Here is a 20,945-nt window from a genome sequence, read left to right as displayed (position 1 = left end):
TCCGAGTAGAGACTCAAAGCATAGCAAGTTGCAGTCACTTAACTCCAATAACTGGCGAAACTCCGAACGTAAAAAAAGGAAAAGGTATAGCAGCGAGTAGGAAGAGATGGTTGCGTTAAAGCTGGTCAGCGTCGAAAGCGAGAGACGCGCAGTCGGACATCGAGAGGGAGAGTTTGATACGGGCAGAGCACGAGTTGCAGTTATACGAGGACGATAACATCTCCAGACGTTTCTGCCGAGCTCTCAGACGACACTCGAAAGCACGCTGCGTGCCGGCCACTGCTCGCGTCTTCTGCCTACTGAATATCTTCGGTTCTTCGTCACGCGTACGTCCTTGAAGAGGGCGAGTTGAGACGAACGCGGGACGAGTTATCCAAGGTCGCGTTTGCCAGCCACTCGAACGCGTTCTGGCCTTTTTCCATATCTTGCTCTCAGGTACGCGCGACAAAAGGGCTCGTGCGTGTTTGCGAAACACTCGGCCATTACCTCTTCCGGCGCCAACGTACCTTTCCGTCGCCTTCGGTAAAATATTTTCCACCGAGAATGCGTTACCTTGGTTTGGATGCCACCTTGTCGCCACACGACTTCTGTCAAATACATAGCGGAGAAATTGTACGAAAATCGTGTACTTATAGTTTCGGATCTGTAACTCGATAATTTACGAAAGTATGCAAAATTGTACAGCTGATTTGTCTCTACTATCTTTCATATCTTTCTACATATGACTCGAAGAAAAGGAAACAAACTTCTCCATGGATTAATTCGTTCGACTGGATAAAGATATAGCGGATGAAATCGGGAGTATCTAATTCGAGATAACGTTTCTAGACTCGAACTCTCGTATGATCGTCGTTCGATGTTAATTTCCGGATGCCGTGATGTAGCTGCCGAAACGAAAGACAACGTCGAGTCAGACTCGGTGGTTAATTACCTTTATCGAGCGATTTAATTCGCTAAACACGCGTTACAAAACTTTGGCAGCTAAACGCATCACGGAAGGAAATAGGCATGGCTGCTGGTGTTGTCACATAAGGAGACGCAGGCTGCCTAATTAACCGTTTAACAGGGTTAACTGTGGATAATTACCGGGCCCGGAAGTGCAATGTCCCAGCAATTGAACGCGCCACCACACGAAATGTACAGTCAACAGTTTCGTATCGCGAACTGTTTCTATTGTATTTCCTTGAAAATTTCACCGATAACGTGCAATTTGTTTATTTTTATGCTTTACTCGCTTTCTCGTGCAAGATCATCTGTTTAGATGCTTATCGGATACAATTTGCTGGACATCGTTATAAAGAAGCAACATCGGTCGGATTGTTTTACTTTAATTATTTTCTGCCGCTTGTAGAGTAGCGTTTCGTGCGATATAACGATATAACAATGCAGCAAAGTACAGATACCAGGATATCTGCATAATTAGATATTTCAAGCAGTTAATTGTTGTAGTTTCACTAGGAATAGGATTATACCTACGTTCTAGGCGTTTTAAGCTCAATTTCGCGAGAAAAGGCATTTCTCAAATTTACACATTTCTCGGTAAATTGCGCCGAATCGTAAATCTTTGCTTACTTTGTTTCTATTTATTTTATCTAGTTTGTTTTATGGTGTATGGTGATTATAACTTTTGTTAAAGTTGTGAAATAATATAATGGAATGTAGATTATTGAACTTCCTAAAGACTAGGTAAAGTGACTGTTTCGTGGCTTCTCAGAAACAGTTACGGTTCGTAGTAACTTGAATAACAAAAGGAAAACGAAAAAGCAAAACATCCTACCAGGATGTTCTTACCGTAATTTCCTGACGCTGCACTGGTTTCTTACCTGTCTCGGCTTCGCTCGAAAGTGACTTTACTTTTTCCATACTTCTAGATGCAGCCTGCACAGCGATCGAACGTCGAATTTTTTAACGATACCGTTAATTTCATATTGTTACACGGCAGAATTCTATCTCGTATTATTTTCTTTCAAATAGCAAGTCGAATCAATTGCGTTACAAATTTGGCGATTAAAATTCCCTTTCTTTTTCCTAAAAATTGCTATCTATGCGTGGTATATCTCTGATCTTGCGTGTCTAATTATTATCAAAATGTTGGTCGAAGCGTGGTAAAATAAAAATGATAGAATAAAGTAAAAAAGGTTTGTGGGCCCAGTATCAAGCGAAACTGTCGACGTACAATCAATATTTATCAGCGCGTTTATTCGCTAAATTCTGAATTTAATAGCTTCGCGATTGAATCGAGACATTTGGTTACGGTTACAGTAACTATAGGAATGAAATGTTTTATTTTATCATCGTAAACACACCTGTCGTATTGGCAAATTGCAAGCTGAACTTGTTCGAAGGAGAAATAAAAACAAATTACTGTAACGCTCGTAGAGCGAGAAATTTATACGCTCATGAGAAAAAGAGTGCTATGGGTTGTTGGTTGTTGTACCGTACCCGGAGATTCTTTACGTTTCGTCGCTTCGTTTAGTTTAATTAGAACGAATTAATGGACTGACCCAAAAGGTCTTACGCATTATGTAATCTAGACGGCGTGTTATTTAAAAAGAAGATAGAGAAAAGGAGAGTTATAGGGAATGCAATTCTAAAAATTGAAATATCGTTTGTAAGTCGACCGTAAATTTGACATAATTTTTTAAATAGAAACGATTATAGTGGATGTGCAGAGCTAACATCGACCGTCAAATCAGTATTATGTTCACGATGCATGCGCTTTACCATTCATAAATACTTACTGATGCATTTTATTAAGTGAAGAAAGATTTCAACGCCTCCTCTTCATTCGAATCTTGATTTCCATTCAAACAACGAACCGAGTAAAATATTCGTTAATTCTATGTGTTTTCCTATGTTCGGTCTTTGGATTTAACTCGGTAAATTTATTCGGATATTAAGTAAACATTTGCTTAATATCTTAATAAATAACAGTTTACTCAATATCCGAAGTTATTGATTTAAAATATTATAATTCAATTTTTTCACCCATTTTAAATACAAATTAAGTCTAGAGTAATATTTATCACAATATACAATGTAAGATTATCACGATTTATAATTAATTCCGCCTGTACTTATCGATTCAAGTACGTATGGTTTATGACAAATTAACTTATTAACCCAACAGAAACATCAAGACACCAAACGCGTGATATTCTGTATAATATTTGATCCGTCGTAACTAACACCACGTTCCCAAGGAATTTCTTAGAAATCTCGACACGCAGTTATTACTTTTCCGTTTCTCTTCTCTTGTTGCAACGAAATTATAGTCGCTATCAGTCGTAGCTCGTACAAAGAAAGAGAGAGTGGTAATAGACGTCGGGTTTAATATCGATATCGATAGAAGCAGGAAACAGTGGCGAAGCGGAAACGGTTGGGAACGTTACGGTTGTGCAACCGCACTTCGCCATGTCATTAACCTGCAGGAGACTTCTGTTTCGCGAAACGCGACTTTACGATTGCGATCTCTGGTCAAGTGTACCAGGTCCGATCAGAAACCCACAACATTTTTATTTCTGTTTCCTCCTTACTCTTCGTTGGGCCTAAATGTTGCAAAAATACTGTCTATAGTTTGTTGTTTCATATTCATACTCTACCATGCTCTATCCGATAGAAAAGAGGTTAAATTATAAATCTAAATAGTATATCTTTTTTTTTTTTACTAAAAACGAATGTTGACGTAACACCTACTCGCGCGTATCTATCGGCGATAGAAATTACCGCTGTTTTCTTTTTTTTTTTCTTTTTTTGCTGATTTACGTCTTGATAAAACGAATGAAGATGGAATTAATAATGGAATTTAATTTCGCTACCAAAGAATTATATACGAAACAACATTTTACCAGATATTTGAGAATCGACGATAGAAAAGCAAAATTCAAGTGGAAGTTCTTTTCAGTTGGGAGTTTGCTTGACCGGAAGTTTAATCGGGCATTCGTAACGGGAAACCGTTCGTTCTGATTTCAGGCGGTGAAACTGGAGTCAGTGCATCCAGGAAGGACGAGATACCTGGTCGTAGTATCCTGCACTGGGAGGCAGGATGCGGAGGAGAGCTGCCTTCTTGGTATCGATTGTCACGCTAGGGCGACCGTTGGTCTTGTACTTCGGGTTCTGGCCGACACTGCCATTACTCTCGACGGCGACGGGTATGTTAGCTATTTTCAAATTTAACCGATCCCTGTATCTTTTGCTATCTTCCTGTCCGTTGCTTGCTACTTTATCGTCCAATCATCGCGATACATTCCTCCTACCTAACTTTCGTTTAAACGAATCACACACACACACACACACACACACACAAGTTACACGATAAATTACAACGTGAAATTTAAATAAAATTATTCGATCAAAGTTCAAAATGATTAGTATTTTTCGACGATATTTTAATCGCATCGATATTTAACAGACCGAAGTTTGAAAACGCATTACATGTCGGCATGATAGGAATACGTAAGACAACTAGACGATAGGAAAGGAAGAAAATAAACTCTTGGGAATAAAATAAATGTGATAGTTGATTGACAGGCACGTCGATATGACGGGAAAAAATTACTACTGAATGCTTTCAATTAGCTACAGAAGTAAGTACACGCGGTATATGATTTTATTCTGTTTTGTATGTGTATAGCCTGTTTTACACGGTTTTGTGTAGGTTTCCCTCATTCCCGATTCGTTGGAGGCACGGCGAAAGTACGGCGGATTTTACAGGTTATCAGATTTTTGCTCCAGCCGGCAGATAGTTCCGTACTTTCTCCTCCAGCTCGATATTCGCCTATTCCGCGTCGAATAAAAACGCGACGTAGCTGCGCGCGGACAAATCGCTCGACGCCGCGCCGCGCCAGCTTAACCCGCAATTAAAATCTTGCCTCGCCATGCGTAACAGAGATTTTCGATCTCGCTAAAATCTGCCAATAAGGTATCCGATCGGTGAACCGACCACTTTCTAACCGGTCGTACTCCGCTCGTCTCGCGCGTGTTCATGCATTTGTGTACGTACCCGTTTATGCAGTATAGTAGAAAAGTCTTAGGCCATGTGCGATAGCCATCTTGCAATGGCGAGGAAATCGATCATTTCTTTTAGAAAATATTTTCATCTGCCGTTATTCATAGTTATATACATCGTCTAAATCTCGAGCAGTTGGTAAACGTTGTAGGAACCGCGTTCTTTCTATCACTAATTTTCGTCTCTGTCACGTAATAACGATATCGTTTGTCGTTTCAACTTTGGCAATTAAGTTAACGCAATAACACGGACATATCGACATACAGGTATTTTTTATTTACTCGTAAAAAGGCAAAACGCGTCATTTTGTTAAACTATCGAAGACTTTTGCGTGGTACTGTATAGATACGTGTACGAGTGTCCGGTTCCTTTCGGCTCATGCAATGAGTCATTAGCGTGGCATGCGGCCGTATGCGAACTCTCGGTAATTAGGCGAATAAACCGCGGCTCGAAACGGTACATCGGGCCGTGGATCGAGAAACGAACGCACCGCTCGAGCTACCGCGGAGCGGAAAGGTGAACGCGAAGGTCAGCACCGCTCTCTTTTGCACGAGACTCGTACGTACGTACGTCGGCTGTAGGGAAATGGAGCGCGTTACCGTAAGCCGTGTTAGAGCAGCAAGGTGCTTGACAGGTGAGCACCAAGGTCACGATGGAAGGTCGTGCTCCACGACCGCCAAGCCATTTTTGAGAGTTCGTTGGTTTCCTGATCTTGAAACTGCCAGGATGCTCTTGCCGAAAATCATAGCAAACACAACTACGTTCGAACGAATTCCAATTACACGAGATCATCTTTATATCGTTCCGACTTCGTATTTTCCACTCTCACTCTACTTAACTACTAACTAACAAACCGAAGGGACATAACAAATCTTCGATTGCAAGAACACCCATCGCGATTAATAATTATAATTATTTTATATTATAATTATTTTACTATTGCCATATATATATATATATGGTTATATACGTATGTAATTATATCCAGAATTATTAACTCGCTGGAAAACTGATCAAGTAAAAGTAAATGTTCACGATCAAAGTGTATGGAGTTTGGAATTTACCATCGTCGTAGCATGTCCATTCGGTGAAACAAAAGCCACTAACGATGACAAATTTCTTCTCGTTTGCTCCCTGTTTCTTTTGCTCGAGTATGCTATATAGTCGGTTCGCCTACACAAGAACGAATCTAAACGGTTTGAGACAGTGAATCACGCGAGCAATTCGCGGCAAATTAGCGATAAAGAGGCGGCCGTTCGCCAGAAAAGGATCGAGAACGAAAAGAAAATGAGCACAAGTACTGGTCAGCTCGCGTTCCTGCGTCGTGGATCATTTTTGTATCATCTTTTTCTCCGTTCGTTCTTTCCCCCTTTTCTATAAACGCTCCGCCGTTGCCGTGGTCTTTTTCCCCTCTTTCTTCTTTTAATTGCACGTGGTTCGATAAATCCTTTTTCCATTAATTTCTAGTCGAGAAAACAGTAGTTGGACGAAGAATTTAAGCAATTATCTTGTATCGTGCGCAAAGTTTCAAAGGTAATTGCGAAAGATTTTTTTAAAAACGTCGATCGCAACAGATTGTCGTACGAGTTAAGAAACGGCAAAAGTAACGTAAAGCTCTCGTAAAAATATACAGCGTTGATGGCTGCGTTTCAAAGTACTTGCCGAATAAGAAACAGAAAATTCATAAGAATGAACAAGTACCGCTTGAAAAGATTATTGTTTAAAATTAAAAAATCAGTGCTTACGATATTTGGTAATATCGGCTATAATATTAACAAAATTCGCTTAGGTTGAAATGTCACTTATCGTTGGTTGTCAAATATTCTTTGATATTGCATAGACGGCTAGCATAGACTGACATTCCCTCGTTCGAAGCAATATGTCTTTCTATCCATACATTTTCGACCGATAATTTTTTTTTACAATTGACATTCATCAAGCGGTGAAAGTGGTCAAAGTGGTCAAAACGAATCAAGAACGAATGTTCCGTCGAGCCGTAAAGTTAATTCGGTGTATCGTTCTTAACGGCGTGCGTGGCCGTAATGACGAACCAGTACCGTTTCCTCGGGGAAAGCTGATCGCGGAATCGACATGGGTTTCCCGGAAACGTCGGTCGAGAACTTGTGCCTCTGGTCGGAATAAAGCGACGCGGCGGCGTGACGTTCACGTGGTCACCGATTTTGCACGAATCTCTCCGCTCTTTACATAATGCGTAATTAACGGTTATGTTGGATGTGTGTAACGCGTGTCGTAACGCGATGCAAGAGGGGAATTGCGTTACCGTTGTAATTTCGAGTTGAGAGTTTGCTCGGCCGCGTGACCACGATTACAATTTGGAAATCGAGTATTTTAAAGTTGCAATCGGAAGGAGTAGACGGTACAAGCGAGTGAAAAAAGCGCGCGTTGTTATGTTTGGACAGCGAGAGGTGATCTTTTTGTGCGACGTATCGTTCTCGGTTTTAATCCGCAGACGAGTTAACTGATTTATCGCTCTATCTTGTAGCATGTCGTCCGTTTCTCTGCGAGATAAAAGTCTAGTTTGTACGTAGTACGGGCATATCCGGAAAGCAACAACGCATTCTTAGTTGGTTGCATTGGTTCGTTTTTAGAAATAGATACGCGATATTCCCCGGAAATGGCACCAAGTTTAATACGAAAGTTATTTTTACGCGACAGAGATCCGTTCCGTTGTGCGCTGTTTAATACTCCGCGCTCGCTTCGATCTACGATACGTGACCTCGGAATTATATCTGACTCTCTTTGTTAATCTTTCATAATCATTGCGAGCTACGTAACGAGCAAATTGTACGCCGCTTTAGGATACTCATGCAGCAACCTACGGCTAACTTTAGAAGCCCTTTCACTCTAAAAACGCTCTTTGTCTGTGTTACCACTCCTTGAAAGTATTCGAACGTGTAATTTGGCTTCTATCGCGCTCTGAATGTTGTGATTTACCAAACTAGAGAACTCGTTTTTGCAGTGTACGATTTTATGAACGATCGTATATGAATCGAATTGGTTATGAATTATATTTTATAAAGCTAATAATTAGTGGCAATTAATAGCAGAGAGCTAACAATTGAAACCAAGGCTGCGTACAGTTACATTTCGCAGATTTAACGAATAAATTTATTAGTAGAAAGAAGGATGCTATATATAATTGTGTAATTGCAAATTTTATATTTGAAATTCTAACGATATTTAATCCTGTAGCGCAGAAAGATAATTGACGTCTGAATTTATTAAGATGCTAACCTTTCCACTTCTTTCTTTCTTTCTTTTTTTCTGTTTTTTTTTCTTTTCTTTTTTTTTAACGATATTACGAATTTTCTTGTCTTAATAGTTTTCGTTCTGTTGCGAGATATTTTCATCCTATCGTACTATGAACAGAATACATTTTATTCTCGATAGGCTTTACCACAACGCGAGCGATAACTTTTGGCTCTTACGTTTCTGGACGATACCTGAATCATATAAAAACGATTCCTAGCACCTGCTTCTGTAAGTGGAACGTCCCTGAAAGGTTCGAACGAAGTCTCGGTACGAAACGTAGGAACTATTGCGTATCACATAACGAAGAAAATGTCCCGATTTTTTTTTTTCTTTTTCACCTAATAAAGAGGAGTAATACATCTTCGTCGATAATTTTACAGGACTAAACAGGATTAAACATAGGACTCGGAAGATTTTCTTATCTTTTATCAATTTTGCCCAAAGTTTCTTACTTTACGAGTGCATCCGCAATTTTCAGAAACGCGTACAGTGTAGGAAAACCGTGTTTCCAAAGTACGAGGGTTACCTGTAACCAACCGAGCTTGCTCGAAAATAGCCAACGAGTTTCGTAGAACGGAGAAGTTGGCCCGCTTCGGCTGGCAATAAAATAGCTCGTCGATACGATCGGCTGACCATCCTGTATAAGGTGAATGGTGTGACCCTCGATGCTTCCCGAAGGCACGCGTTCTGATTCTTTTTCTCTTTTTCCGTTGCAGAGGCTTCAGCGTCAGCGTCTGCGGTTCGCAGCACATCTTCAAGCCAGTATCGGTACAGGCGATGTGGTGAGTCGAGTTTTTCGATATTTTACAGCTCATGCTCCGTGATTACAAAAGCGCGGCCTTGAACCGTTTTTTTTAAAATAGCGAAATAATGAAACGATTCCTTCGTCTTGCAGTTGCACGATCGTTATTATTATTAGCAGTTATATCTTACCACGTTGGCAATAGTCGTTTCGTCGTGGTTGCGAATAGCTTCGCGAATTTCTCATTGAAATCGTAAGAATGTTTAATTCGATCGAAAAGTTGCACGCGCCGTTTCGAAAATAAACGATTCGGTTGAAGAGGAATGGTCTCATCGCGGTATACCTAATAGCCGTGACTAATAAATAACCTCGTATAATTACAACGGGATGGTCCGAGACACGACACGACACCCACGGAAGACATATAGGGTCAGTCGATAGAACGTATGAAAGGGTTCGACCCACGTAGGAACGGGCTGCGATCGATGTTCTAAATGAAACTAATAATGAGCGCAGTCCTGTTGCACATGCGGACGTGTCTTTCGCTTTTTTCTTGCCAAGAAACCCATTCGTATTAACACGATTCGCATTCAAAAAGAGAGTAAACGTTTTCATGGAACTGTAAATCAAGCTGCGAGAGCTGAGAAAATTGTTTGATTATTCCGACGAATGTCCTATTTTTGTCAATCGGATCTTTGTTTGTTTGCGATTTATATCTTATCGTAATTTTAGTCAATCGCTGTATAACTACAGGTTACAACTGAGATTGTACGATCCATAATTATCAGGCAAGCCATGGAACGTACGCTTTTGCTTTTTTAGTATTTCTGCCGCATTCCTGCTGTATTCCTGCTGTATTCCTGTTGTATTCCTGTTGTATTCCTGCTGTATTCCTACTGTTCACTGTCGTACGAAGATAAACTTTTCCAAAGAAGCCTCGAATTTATATCATAGTATGCACATACAGAATAATAATTGTGCCGAACTGTTCATACTTTTATATTATAGCCTTGTAGATTTGATTCAAGATCAAAGTTAAACTACAGAGTTGCCACGAAGATTATACCGCCTAAATTAATATCAGACAATGGGTTACTAGAATTTTAGTAAAGAAATTAAGATTCGATCGAAGTTGCTTTAGTGGTCTGGAAAAGAAATACCAATGAGAAAAAGAAATGCCAGTTTGATAAAAATTCTATACAAAATTACTCCAATGGTATTTCTAATGGTACAATCCATCATTGAAAAAAGAAAGCAGAGAAAATAGTGTAAAATGTTTGCGAAGCTTTATAATGGTTAAATGCCTATTGTTAGAATAGATCGCAGAATCTGGGCGAAGAAAAATCGTTTGTCAACGGAGACAGGAGGCTGGAAAAGAAGAATCGAAGCGCAACCGAGATGCTATCGACGCGGAAGAGGATCAAACTGAATGGAAAGAAAAATGAAGCGTGGGCCGTGGCTTAATTGGTCGGTATCGCAATTGTTTTATGCAGGACTGGACGAAGAGGAACTTTCTTACCTGCCCAACCTCTTCCGTTCGTGGATTTTTCAGCGCGGGTGAAAACACGCTTGCTCTGCCCACGTGAATTCTCTTCTTGCGATTGTTTCGCTATAAACAATGACCGGGAAAAATAAATTTTCAGGAAATGAAAGTTCGAGACGGAAAATTACCCATAATTCGATCATTTACCGATGAACGGATCTTTTTTATTTTACAATCTCCAAGCAATAGTCTTTGAGTTTTAAGCTATATCGCTATGCGACAGTAATAACAATAAAGTTAACGATATTAAAGTTCATACTGCAAACTTTAGAACGACGAATCGTTTTAAATGTAAAGGATTTTAGTTTTCGCTGGTATAGAACATGTTGATTTGAAAAATACGTTGGTTTCGTGCGGACACGACACCAAGTGTCATCGACAAGTTGCAATAACCTTCGTGGCATCTATTGTCGGGAAACGGACGGTGTGAAGTTCGTCACGGCACCGGGAACTCCGTCGGTCTATCGTCGTTGATGTTGTCGTCGTCCTATTTTTGGAGAAGCCTCGTTGGACCCGACCATCATCGTGGTGGGGTTGCTCGCGACCATGGACCACCGGCCGCGCCATTTATGGGCGCGCTGCGTCGCGTGGTCACTTTGTATAATTCTACTTTGCAACCCCGAAATTACTCGCGTTCTTGTCACCCCAATTACTACCGACATTATGCTCTGCTTTAACTTTCGACTCTGTTTTATCGAGCGTAACGTTATTATTAGTAGTAGCAATTCGTTCGATCGAACGTTTTCGATAGAATTTTAACAACGAACGAAGATTTATCAGTTTTTATTAGGATTAAAAAATGAAATAAACGAACGAGAAAATTGTTGAATTGTAACGAAAAAAGTATGTATCGGAGGAACATTGGATCGTAAAAGCAGTTTCATTCTGGGACAATAATTTCCACTCACTCATGAGGAAAGTTCTCTGCCGATGAGACACTTGCCTGACAAATTCTAACACTTTCTCCCACGGGTCATGTTTCTCGAAGAAGTTCTTCGCCACACAGATTTAAAGAGTCAATATATTTAACGAGTTCTAGCAACAAGTCAATCTTGCTCGAACAGATAATCGAAAAACCATGCGATCAAACAAATTGACGATCGTTACATCGTCTGCATAAACAAGATAAACGAAAGTTAGCAAACCACTTAATCTCTGTTCGGTTATTTGCGGTAAGTTTTTATTGACATATCGTGCATTTCAATTTTTAACTCATCAGTCGCAGTATATACCGCTGTTGTAAATCAAATCTTTATCAGATTTGTAAACATACTGAAATATATGGATTATGCGGAATACGGTATAATTTGCCATGTTCGGAGCTATTTTTAAGAAAGGAACCACAAGGAATCGAAGAATAGATCGGTCGAAAGAAGATTTAATAACCCGGTTATCTGTCTACGTATATCGGTCGCATACGTCCTCCACTCCCATTCTGCATTCTATCGAGTTATCGTAGCGAGCACGGTTTATGGTCGAAACGCCATAGTTTCGTTCAAATTGATATTCAAATATCGGTAAGAGATATACCGTGATTTACCAAGGATATACCACGATCGATGACTTATCAAGCTGATTTGAAAAGCTAGCTTGGCTGACAGATAAAAACGGGCAGCCGCCCGATAGGACGCATCGATCTCTTTCCAAGATATTCTCATCGATTTTCTTTGGCATGGCGCTACGGCTTGACACAGAAATCGCGAACGAGCTGCTAATCGGTCCACTAATAGACAATAATAGGCAAAGAATATTAATTAATGCGCATAGCACTGCGTAATCCTGTCGCTGAAGAGGGAAAGGTAGAATCGGGACTCGATGTTCTTTAGGTCTAAAATTTTCATAAATTATATCATTAGATCGTTTCGTAAGAAGAAGACACGTTGAATCGAGAGGCGTATTCAACATCAACGGGGGATAAATAATTATCGCACCTTGCGATGGTATTTACATAAGTAATTAACGATCGTGAAGGAGGAGGCTTGTCGAACTCGAAGGCAAGTGACTTATGGTTTTCTTAGCCCGTCTACTTTCACTGTACTATCGCTGCTGCACGTTGATTCAAAAGCTGCATAGTATGTATCTGTGCGTTAGATAATCGATGAATAAACGAAGCGACAGCACAAAAAGAAAGTGTTGCTTCGTCGAGGAATTTCGAGCTTCGAATGTATCGCGAATCAAACGCGAGATTGTCGACGGAGAAAGAGATTCTTCGGAGCATGAAAGTAGAGAAGGAAGAAGGAAAAGGTTGTTCAGATCGTCGTTGTTGTATACACGAATCTGACACTTGTTAGTATATTTTTCGATAGTTTCCGAAAGCACGTTTCGATAGAGGAAATATAACTTGAAATTACAAGATATTTCTTAAGATTTCTTAAGATTCTTTCGAAGAAATTTCTGAAATCTCAACGAATCAATGTACAACGCGTTATTTCGTGTCATTTCTGTCACGAGCAAGTTCATCGAACCAACGGAACAAATTTGAATTAACTCTACCTGAGATTCGATTCATACACAAATCCCAAGCCTTGGTAAAAATTCTCAACGAACACGAAGCAGACCTCAATTACATTTTTATCGCGGTTAATTAAATTTCAGTTTGCATTAAATGTAATTCGAGCTTTATCGGCGCTTTAGATCTTCTGGATCTCTAGATTATTAAACATAATTATTCGTCTGCGAAAGGAATACCGTTTACTATAGAATAAAGGGAGAAAGAAAGATTGTAAGAACTGCGCTGTATCTGTTTCGCAATATTCCTCGTGATAGATAATTGTGGTTTAGTTTAGATACAGAAGATTAATGCTAGTTGTTTTTTTTATCAATTTATTTAATCATTATTTAAGCATTCGATTAACTTAAGTATTCTTTATCTAGTAAACGAATGTGTGTTATTTCATAAATTTAATCTCTAGTTCATAAATATCGTTTTATTATATCCACCATGGATCGAGTACTTATTTTTATTACGTACTACAGTAAATATATATTTTATATATATTTTGCGGAGTATCTTTCAAAACGATCGCCAATACGACGGCCTAGTTACTTTTAACAGTTATCCGCAGGATAGCCAGTTTGCTTTTGCTTAATTTTACGATTAGAACTATTCTGTACAATCTTGGCGTTTTTTCTCCTTCGTTTTGGCCGATAATGTCTAATTTCCTATCGAGTTTTTCTTTAATTCTATCGACGATCGATGGCGGCTGCAATTAGCAATGGCTCTAAACGAGTAGAAAATTGTTGGCTAATTACTTGGGTCGTTAAACAAACTGCAAACATGGTATGAAATTTTATTAGATACTTTTAATGATTCTGTTGCTTATTATACAGGATAAGCATCGTAATTAGAACAAGTTAGTTTCCTCGTTTTTATTGGCATCGAAGAGGAAACGGTAAAAGAAAAGAATCTATTTAGCTATGGCCTATCGTCTGCTAATTTTAACCTTTGGGATAAATATAACGATGTAGTTGTGGAATGCAGTTTCATTGTATTAGACTTGCGATATTGTTTACGATATTTTACGCGCGATTATTAGAGTAACGTATTTATTAAGATGACGCGATCAAGTGAGAAGAGCCCGGTAAAATATCCCAAAGAAAGTAAATGAAAAAGAAATGAAATATTGTCGGTGTTTAAGCCCTGTACTGCGAAAAGCACGGTTTTATCTCAGTAAACGTTGGTATTATCTTTTGTCAAAAGCAACCGTATACCTTTTGTACGAAGAAAATTTGTCATTTATAGCTCTAAACCTATTATCGTTAATACGCGTGTAAAAATCATGCACTTGGCAAAAGATACGTGAGAAATATTTCACTATCAACTCCCAAGAGCTATAGAGCTATAGAGCTATAGAGCTATAGATCTAAGTCTTTCTTAATCTTCTTCTTAATCTCGCAGTATTTCTCATTCTCGACTAATTCGAATTAACAGGCTGGCAAACTATGTGCCAATTAATAAATATCAGTGTAACAGTGTAACCGTGTAACAGACGGTTCGCAAATCGAGTACATAAATTGCCATGAAAATCTCGCGCGTTTCCTGCAACGTTATTCATCGTTCAGCATCCAGGTAGCCACTTCTCCGAGGAGGCTTCCCCTTAGTCCGGTTTTTATTCTGCCAGCGCATAAAAGATGTCGAGTTTGCCGGTTTCCAGGTCGCCACTAACAGGTTTGGGCGTGGTGACTGTCCGGAGATAAGCGTGTTCCTCTTTCTCGGGCATGCAAAACGTTCCACCTTCGATTCTCATTAACCATAAGCGTCGATTTCGATTACGGCTCTTATCCTTCGACTTCTTTATACCGTATCTCGACTTATTAACGCGACTACTTCTCCACTTTCTTCTTTCCCTTTCCGAATCCTCTTTTTAATCAGAGCAGGAAGAGCTTCTCGGATTAGCGAAGAATCAATGAACCTTGGCGAGTCTCGAACCGGTTTCCAGCCGGATGACGTTACAACGAAATGACACCTGGTTGCGCGATAAGAACCAACGATGGGATCAACTTCGATGTAGATGGATAGTTATTAATGCGAGTCAGTTGCGATACAAATATTTTCCTTCGCGATACTCGGAAAGAATTCTCTTATCCGAAGCAGGTTCGAGTCATTGTTTCTTCTTTTCAAATAATTCGTAAGTTATTCGAAACTTTCTAGATAAATACGAGACTACTTGCAACGCGTGTACGTATGCGCATACTCGATTCCATCGCTAATAAGATTCACCGATATTCCATGTACTAGATATTCTCGATGGTCCGGTCGGACCTGAGATTTCATAGCTTCGATCGAGCATTTCGTTGCTGCTTCTTTGCCGATTCGATTATAGGTTCGACGACCAGCGTGATATCGCGAGACGCAACTTTCGTCAGAGTCTCCTTTTTACGTCATCGCGAGAGACTCGTTCATACTGCGTGGCGTTCACCGATCTCTGGTGGCCGTTTTCACTTTTTGTCAGAGAAATCGCGATGTCTGTCCCTGTGTACACCACTGTACGCCACGTACCGAATACCTCTTGGCAGCGAACGTACGAACCACGCCACTTTCCCGCTCATGGAAAAAATATGGAAACTAATTTCATCCTGGAAACTGCTGGAGATGCACCAGAGGAAGATGGTCGGAATTTGTTTGTCGGAGATATCGCGTTGATCTGCACAGATGTTGTCCTACAATTAGAAATTGCGCGAACGAACTTTGAGTCGTGCGAATGCAGTTTGATTAACCTGTTAACCGGATTCTCTGTTAGAAATTTTCCTAGACATAGAATTATCAGAGAATTATCAAGAAAGCGTCGATAGAGCCGAATTGGTTTACGCTACCATTCGGAAGTAAAAAATAAGTCGAAGGAGCATTTTTGTTGGCTCGGTGAAACGACAGTGTCACGATCAGGCGCGATACCGAGAGGAACGATTTTTATCGGAGACCGTTCGGTGGGCGTGAATCGGCAACAGCTTTCGAAACTGGTTCCGCCTATCAAAGCGGCGGACGTCAATGGATAACAACAGGTTGCTGTACGTCGTATTATCAGAATAATACAGAACCGAGCCAGTGATAATGACAGCTGATGAAAACGGATCGGCACAATGGATCGTCGTTGATCGACGCCCATCGGCCGGCTCTGCCAACCACGGCCAACTCGCGCTCATCCATCCTCCCGTGAACGCTATAGTGCTCTATGTCTACGCACATAGGTATATGCGTATACCAGCTCTGATTAATAGACTGTGGATGTTTATGCAAGTTAAACACGCAAGGAACACGCGATGTTTCTACACTTAAAATATCTATGCAGATATACGTGAAAAATATGCACATGCTATATACGAGCGTTATATATTTAACTAACGTTTCGTAAAAATGACAATCGCAACATTAGTAATAACGTTACTCGCAAGTAGCACGGTTATCTACGGTTAAATATCAAATATCGTGTACGGTACGATATTTAACGATTGATTAATGTCGCAAAAATCTAATATATCGAATACTCTGTACAATACGATATCTTGTAAATCGTACGATATACGTGGCCGTATGCATTTTGCTTTTTCACGCGAACTCTGTTAATTGAGAGGATTCTTTTGCCTGTACGAGTATCAATCGCCATGTATGTGGCTGAACTACGACGACGAACGATCGTGACGTTTTTCTTCCGCTGCACCCGATGTGTTGCTAAAGTATCATCCTGTTATGATTACTTCCGTTTCATTGTTTGCCGCGTTTCAATTGAAATATCGATTGTATAGTCTAGCTGTGCGGACGATTGATCGTGTCGTTGTGTTTAACAATAACCTATTGTATAGATTGTTGTCGGATAAATTTTCGTGTTCTGTTCGTTAAAAAGGCAAATCTATTACAGGTCTGTTGACGCAGGAAATACTTTTTAACGATCGTGGGTTTCGTTTCGAGAAGAAAGAAGCAATAAACGTTGGTAAATTTATTCGGTACGGTAGACTTCTTTCATTCCCGATAAAATCGGCACGAGCAATGATTTCGATGTCATCGGTATCGCTATAGAAGCGTGAATGGAGTAACCAAGTGATTAAATTTTAAATCACTAGCGGACGATCCTCAGGTTTGTTACGACTGGTGAGAAAAGTGTACAGCGTTTGCCTCGATAGTAGAGAGACTCCGGGTAGATCGTTATCGACGGTAGTTAATGCAGCGACTACAGGCATTGTTGATGTCACCGGCTGTTCTCGCCGCGGCCCCGTGTGCAATAACGCGCATGTCACACTATAATCGCTTCTATTCCTTTCACTGTTGTGACTACGACATAGAACAGGTTGGAGGGTTATAACACGAGGAATCGTGCACGCAGCTCGTTCTGCTTCGCGGAATAACCGCTCGTAAGCCGCGTTGTCATGATCTAGATCCATTCGCGGATCATTACATCGGATGATCCGGGAGAATAGCCATGCCATGCCGAGGCGATCGGACGGTGTGTTTCGTCGCTGCTGATGGACCTTCTTCGATGATCGCTTTACTCGGCTATTTAATCTTTTATAACTATAAAGTACGTGCGATTAAGATAGCAACTATCAGTCCTAAAAGTATAGAATCGCGCCAGTACACGTTGCACGTTCATTTAAGACACAATATCTACTAAATATGTCTATTTTTTCAGAAAAATAATTTCAAGTTATCTAATTTTATTTTACGATTTCTATAGTACTAGTCGTGCCGCCTAACTTAAATTTTGGGTCTTAATTTGGCATCGTTAGGCCTTTTCAAAATAGCTATCGGTAATTAAGAACCTAATACATTCGGTCTAGATACGAAAGAAAGGAAAAGTATGACAATATTGGACAAAAGTTTCATCACCTCTGAGTTAAGTGGTTTCGATGCTTTCCACCATTGTAAACGATTCGAAACGATTCGACACGATTCGAAACATTTCGAGACAATGTGATACACATACGTACATATTGCGAACGCGCGGCTTCACTTTCGATAACCACGCTCGATCGTCTCTCGTTATCACGATACGCGAAAGCTCAGCGACCCGTTACCCATTGTAAAGCGACGATCGGCAACAGCGGAGAAGCCGATCGCTGGCGACTTTCACGGTTCTTTTAGCAACGGGCCGGCACGATTATTTCTGGTCGGGATTGTTCCACTTTTGCGACGCGCCCGTAAACTTCTCGCGCTACGAAACACGAAGAACGAGTCCGGCAACGCTTTGAAACTCGGTCGAATTACTCTATAGCCTCCTTACGATGCTACGACGAATTTTCTTCGACGATCGCAGCACGAAACAACGTGCTTTATGATTTTTCCCCGTTCCACGTATTTTATGATCGCGTCTGATGATCGTTCGTTCGATCGTTCGGAAATCGGCATTACGCGTGCACAGATTTCTAAGGATTACAAAAAATTATCAACCTCACTTAGTCATAAATTATGAATTTTATGAACGACTCTGAGCAAAAATTTAACAACCCACCGGTCTCGCTTATTAACTCTTTGTTTTCTGTACATTTATTTATTTATTTATTTACGTCTCCATCGATACATTGTAGTTTTTGGATACAATCGATTGCCTTAAACCTAAAACAGTCTTAGATCATAAACGTAAAACCTGAGACCTACAACTTATAGACAGCTAACCTGTATGGTATGAACTCCTTAGTTAGGAATTTCGATCAGTTATTGTTCTTAAAAGTACTAAATTAAATAAGAGTAGAGCTACGTGGTACTCTCTCTCTCTCTCTCTCTCTCTCTCTCTCAAACTAGAAACGATCGTGTAGGAACCTCAAAGGCGATGAATTAATTCTTTCACCACGAGTTTTCAAAACGACCAAGATTTTTGTTCGTTGTTCAAGATCGCTGTTCCTAGACCCATTGACAGATAAAACACGTCCCAAAAAAACTAGTCCAAGGTCAAGCCACGAACAAATCAAGATCAACACACTTACGCGATATGCATCGACGAGCAAAACTTTCCTTTTCAAGGAACGATAATTAAATTACAAAATGTTGGAATGCTTCTCAGACGTCCGTCGTAGATTAAATCGAAGAGAAGATGGTAGATTCAGCGCGTTTCTCATAATTCAGCCATTGTTAGTATCAGCACTGGTGGTCACAGGTTGAATAAGTCCATATACCGTATGCGTGCTTCTAAAATGACTCACCTTCGCTTCGAAGATTGCACAAACGAAAAGCATAGTCGCAGGTGCGTCCTCCGGTGCATCGTGAGGTGCATCTGCCTCGTCAAACGGACTTCCATTGTTTCTTCGACGATAGCGAATGATTTATCGGACATTATTGTTGTTCGATCGAATTATCCGTTAAATATGAAATAGCAAACGTTGGAGGTGAAGCGAATTCTTGACCAAAAATGGTTATTCGAGTAATAGAAATAAACGCGCGAAACAGGTAAAATAAAAATGCGGATGTAACAGCCCCGTGGCGATTCTGTAGCACGCGTATAGACTTTCGAGAAACTTGTCCGCGAAATGAGCGTAAAACCCCGATTTCTTAAGAAGCGTCGATGACAAGATCAACGATCTGCGCGACGATTCCTCGAATTGTAAAAGACTGCGACCCACGCGCCTAAAGTTTCCAACCAGTGGACTTGTAAAACTTCGCCCAGGTCAAGATCCACTTTCTTTTCCGCGACGAGAGATTATGCTCCTTTCTCCGGTTTCCGGTACTGGCGTTGTTGCGCGTTGTTGATGAGACTGGTCTCTTTTGAACACGAAAAAAAAGAAAAAAAAAAAAAAAAAACCGCCGACACATCGACACTCTAAATATGGCTGGAGTCGGTCGTTTGTCACGACCCCACCACTCGGCAAAGCCTGTCCTACGCATACTATTCTGATTTGCCAGATCCTACGATTCGATCGGAGCTTGTTCCGCCAGTCGACGGAACGTGGCCGTGCTAAGAAAAACTCGTCGAAATTTAGACTCTCAGCGTCTGTTGATCCTCGAGCTATAGACGTCTGGTTTCTCTGACTGCTCGTGGTCTTCCCAACAAACACCGGATATTCGGAAGTTTCCCGGCTATGTTTTGACAAGCATTTCTTCTATTTTCAACCACGGAATACTCTTTGAACAGATATTACGAGCTTCATTTATACGCGACGGGAAATCAGTTTGTATTACGTACACACGTGAGATCGACGAAAGACATAGTAGGCGACGTAATTTGCGCTGGAAATTGGATTTTATAGTCCGTAGCTTGGGATAGTTTTAAGCATAAAAATCGGCTGTGAAAGCTTCTAGTTTTTATCTAGAATTAGTTCAATGCAAGATTATATTTGATTCGAAGAGGAGTGTTCGGAGGTTAGGAAAGCGAGTAAGACGCTGGAGCCGAAAGTTGGTTGATTCGACCGAGTTGGAGGAAGAGACGGCTCGATAAGAAGAGAGAGGATCGCTCTTTCGTTCCTAATGCCGACTGTTAGTTGGTCATCCGCGTTGCGAAAAAGGATACGCGGAAAACTGATGCGAATTCAGCATCAGAACGGGTAGCTTGCATTTACCCGGAATCGAGCTAATCGATGTTGGAACAAAGCCGTTGGAACTAGTCTGAAAAGGGGCAATGGACTCTTTAACCGGGGCGGACCGATGACCTTGACGAGAATAACTCACAAGGCCGGACATCAGCCCGAGAGGAAACATGGTGACGCGTGGTTCCGTTTACGTGGCGGTTCTCTTTGTTTTGCCTTTGATCCTCTGGGTCTTTGGAAACCGTAGAAGAAGCAAGATCCTCGCCGACGTCCTGGAAGCCGCTAGGTAAGAGCCCTTGCGGAACTCTGTCGGGTTTCCTGTCATTGTTGGATTTCCGCGAAGGAATGTAGCCAGGGAACACGCATCGGTGATGCGTTAGCGAGATGTGGTGGATGAACGATGTTTCTGTAATGAACGTACAGCGTGTACATCG

General features: G+C 40.7%; 1 protein-coding gene across 5 annotated transcripts in view; it reads left to right on the top strand.

Moving 5' to 3' along the window:
• The window catches only part of Ssh (Protein phosphatase Slingshot), a 73,254-nt gene that overhangs the window by 40,071 nt on the left and 12,238 nt on the right, over positions 1–20,945 (top strand). For 3 of the 5 annotated variants that reach the window (XM_072004383.1, XM_072004382.1, XM_072004384.1), the window contains 2 exons: positions 3,973–4,151; positions 8,998–9,063. In XM_072004383.1, the coding sequence (XP_071860484.1) occupies positions 3,973–4,151; positions 8,998–9,063 (245 nt within the window). Of the gene's footprint in view, positions 1–3,972; positions 4,152–8,997; positions 9,064–10,359; positions 10,491–20,383; positions 20,798–20,945 lie in introns of those variants that run through there. The other 2 variants (XM_072004387.2, XM_072004385.1) reach the window with 2 other exon arrangements.

The sequence above is a fragment of the Bombus fervidus genome, chromosome 5 (assembly GCF_041682495.2).
Source record: "Bombus fervidus isolate BK054 chromosome 5, iyBomFerv1, whole genome shotgun sequence".
Taxonomy (NCBI): Eukaryota; Metazoa; Arthropoda; class Insecta; order Hymenoptera; family Apidae; genus Bombus; species Bombus fervidus.
The sequence above is the reverse complement of the archived record's forward strand: the minus strand, read 5'-3'. Positions and strand labels throughout refer to the sequence as shown.